Source organism: Austrofundulus limnaeus, unplaced genomic scaffold (assembly GCF_001266775.1).
Source record: "Austrofundulus limnaeus strain Quisiro unplaced genomic scaffold, Austrofundulus_limnaeus-1.0 Scaffold318, whole genome shotgun sequence".
NCBI lineage: Eukaryota > Metazoa > Chordata > Actinopteri > Cyprinodontiformes > Rivulidae > Austrofundulus > Austrofundulus limnaeus.
Genome location: NW_013952720.1, coordinates 622,808 through 626,120, shown reverse-complemented (window position 1 = coordinate 626,120; position 3,313 = coordinate 622,808). Strand labels below are relative to the sequence as shown.

Here is a 3,313-nt window from a genome sequence, read left to right as displayed (position 1 = left end):
AACCCGCTGTCTTTCACAACTTGTAAAAATATTTGTTGCTTTATTGTAGGCTGGGTAATTTAAATACCTGATTACAGGCAGGGATGCCATGTAGAAAAATATCTACTTGATTATTTAGTCAGAGATTCTGATTGAAGATTTCTTGATATTATTAAAGTTTTCTGTTCAAACCATCCGACCTTCAGGTCAACATTTCTTCTTGTTCCTGAGGTTCTGATGAGACCGTAGTCTCACCTGTGGAAGACCGGTCCAAACAGAACCTTGTTCAGGTCCGACTTCAGAAACGTATCTGCAGGTTTAATGTTTGTTGGTTAGGAAGTAAACCAGTGTGACCTTTGACCTCTGCTCTCAAGCTGTTTTTCAGTCAGCTGAGCGCTGACCCGGACGGAAACAATGAGTAAACCCAGCACCTTAAACCAGAGTAAACCTTGTTTATGATGTCATCACCAGATGAAAGCAGAGAAATAAACACCAGAAACCAGCTGCTGGTTCATTGAATCAGTCATCAGATCTATTCATTATATTTAAAGCAACTAAACTCCAGATTTGTTTAGATTTATCAGGAATGGAGCTGAAACTCCACCCACCTCGTCGGTTCTGTCAGCCGGCCTGTAAATGGTGCRCAGCTGCTGACAACAAATCTCCTCCTAATCTGTGTGTGTGTGTGTGAGTGTGTGTGTGGGGGGGGGCTACAGCTGTACATTTACAGCCCAGGAGGTTAACTGGGTGGGCGTGGCCTGAATTCCATTTCATGTGGTGCATCAGCACATCGTCCTGCAGGGTTTAAGCTAACTTGGATCGGTTAGGTGAGCAATGTAAACAAAACAAACAAAGTTCACATGTGAGTCACTGAACAACAGAATCAAGCTGCTCTGTGATTGGTGGAAACAGAAACAACGAGCCAACATGTCTGCCACAGGCTTTTATTGCAAAGTGGCTTCCTGTGATCTCAGAAACAACGTTCCACTTTAAGGCTCCAGATGTTGTTTAGGGAGGTGGAGGGGGGGATGGGGGGGGTCATCTCTCACTGTTGAGGGGAGACGGGGGTCAAACCTGCTTCCTGTAGTGCTTTCTTTACAAAATAAAWGTAGACCAACTCTGCAGTGACGGTACATTCAAACTGAAAGTAAGGCGACCTGAAATGAGGGGAGTCCAGAGGAGAACCAGCTGCGAGGTAAACAGAGCTTATCTTGGGAACACTGATACACAATTTAAAGTCATGAAGTTTAGTGTTTGAACAAMAATGGATGCATAGTCTAACACAACACGTCTTGGACACAGCTGAGAGGAACCATCGGGGTACAATAATAAATAAATCATATGTAAAAAGCATGATCCGTGTGCAGCAGAGGAAGTGCTTCGTGGTGCTCTCCTCCCAAACGTGGCGGCTTCCTTCATGGACTTTTTTTTGGCAAAACTCTGGCTGTGGGAGAGAGAGACACCCTTCCTGGGGAGGAGTGGGGGTTGGTGGTGTGGTTGTACTTCTTTGTGTTTCTGCCAGGTGAGCGCGCGTCACGCGGCAACAAACTGCGAGGTGTTTGCATATGTTAATGAGATCTCCTTCATGTTGGAAAAAAGTAGAACAAAAAAAAAACGACAAAAAGAAAACAGAGAGGCCTAAAGACGCTAACACCTTCAGGACATGGAGAAACACAGAGCAAGCTGCTGGGTGAAATGATGGCGGCAGCGGTCAGGTGAGGGGGGAGGGGCTTTTGCGTCGGTCCTGATGGCACAGCGGTTGGCTTGGCTCCGCTCGGTTCTGCGCCGCCTCATCACAGCGGGCTGCCCTCCAGAGAGACCACCACGTTCCCGCCCAGCTTCTCAGCCAGCGTCTGGCGGTCCTGGATGTCGTCCAGCCCGTTCACCTGCCACTCGTGTTTGATACCTGCAGGAAACACCTGACGTCAGCGMCCACGCCCACGACACACAGGCTTGTTTTCATATTCCTGTGAGGACYGTGCATTGACTTCCATTCATTTTCTGACCATTGACCCTAACCCCCCCGCTGCTGACATATCTGCCTTCATTAGGAAGTCCAAATCCTGTCTCCCCTCTGTGCTTCCTGTCATCACTAACATCATCCACTCCTCTCTGACCACTGCTACTGTTCCCACAGCTTTTAAACCAGCTGCCATCACCCCCATCATAAAGAAAACAGGTCTAGACCCGACTAACTTCAATAACCTCGTCTCATTTCTAATCTGTCCTTCATCTCCAAAAGTCTTGAAAAGGTCGTCTCTGATCAGCTACACTCACTCCTCTCCAACAATAACCTGTGTGAACAGTTCCAGTCAGGTCTTCAACCACAGCWCAGAAACTGCTCTTATTAAAATGACTGATGATCTCCTCCTCGCTGCTGACTCAGGACTTCTGTCAAAACTCCTCCTCCTTGATCTGAGCTCCTCCTTTGACACCATCTCTCATCCTGTCCTCATCAACAGACTGACCTCTATCGGCACCTCAGACACCCCCAGACTGGTTTAAATCCTGTCTTTCTGACCGCACTCAGTTCATACAGCTCAWGTCCTTCTGCTCCCAGTCTTCACCCATTTCCACTGGTGTTCCCCAAGGTTCTGTACCCGGGCCTCTACTTTTACCCAACATCTRGCCTGAAGACATCTTTTCAGATTAGCCTACCACTGTTAACTCAGACTGACTGGTCATCGTACCTCAATATGACTGTTTTGTAGTCCTCATTTCTGTTCCTCACCCACAACCCTATTGTTCAATTTATCTACTTTATTGTATTTTATTATATGACTGTTCATTACTCCTCATTTCTATGTTTCTCCTGCACTACCCTATCATTCATGTATCCAGAGTTGTTTCTTTTCTAATGTACAGTGTTCTTGGGTGTCCTGAAAGGCGTTTTATAAATAAAATGCATTATTATTAATAAAACTAACCTCACAGGTACCTGACCCTAAAACTAACCTCACAGGTACCTACCTGACCCTAAAACTAACCTCACAGGTACCTGACCCTAAAACTAACCTCACAGGTACCTGACCCTAAACTAACCTCACAGGTACCTACCTGACCCTAAACTAACCTCACAGGTACCTGACCCTAAAACTAACCTCACAGGTACCTGACCCTAAAATAACCTCACAGGTACCTACCTGACCCTAAACTAACCTCACAGGTACCTGACCCTAAAACTAACCTCACAGGTACCTGACCCTAAAACTAACCTCACAGGTACCTACCTGACCCTAAACTAACCTCACAGGTACCTGACCCTAAACTAACCTCACAGGTACCTGACCCTAAAACTAACCTCACAGGTACCTACCTGACCCTAAACTAACCT

At 46.4% G+C, this 3,313-nt stretch overlaps 1 protein-coding gene across 1 annotated transcript in view; it reads right to left on the bottom strand.

Moving 5' to 3' along the window:
* Positions 1-907: 907 nt before the first annotated feature.
* The window catches only part of cfl2 (cofilin 2 (muscle)), a 9,877-nt gene continuing 7,471 nt past the window's right edge, over positions 908-3,313 (bottom strand). Inside the window, exon 4 of the mRNA XM_014022105.1 lies at positions 908-1,885. Within this exon, the coding sequence (XP_013877559.1) occupies positions 1,773-1,885 (113 nt within the window). The 3' untranslated portion in view covers positions 908-1,772. The remainder of the gene's footprint in view (positions 1,886-3,313) is intronic.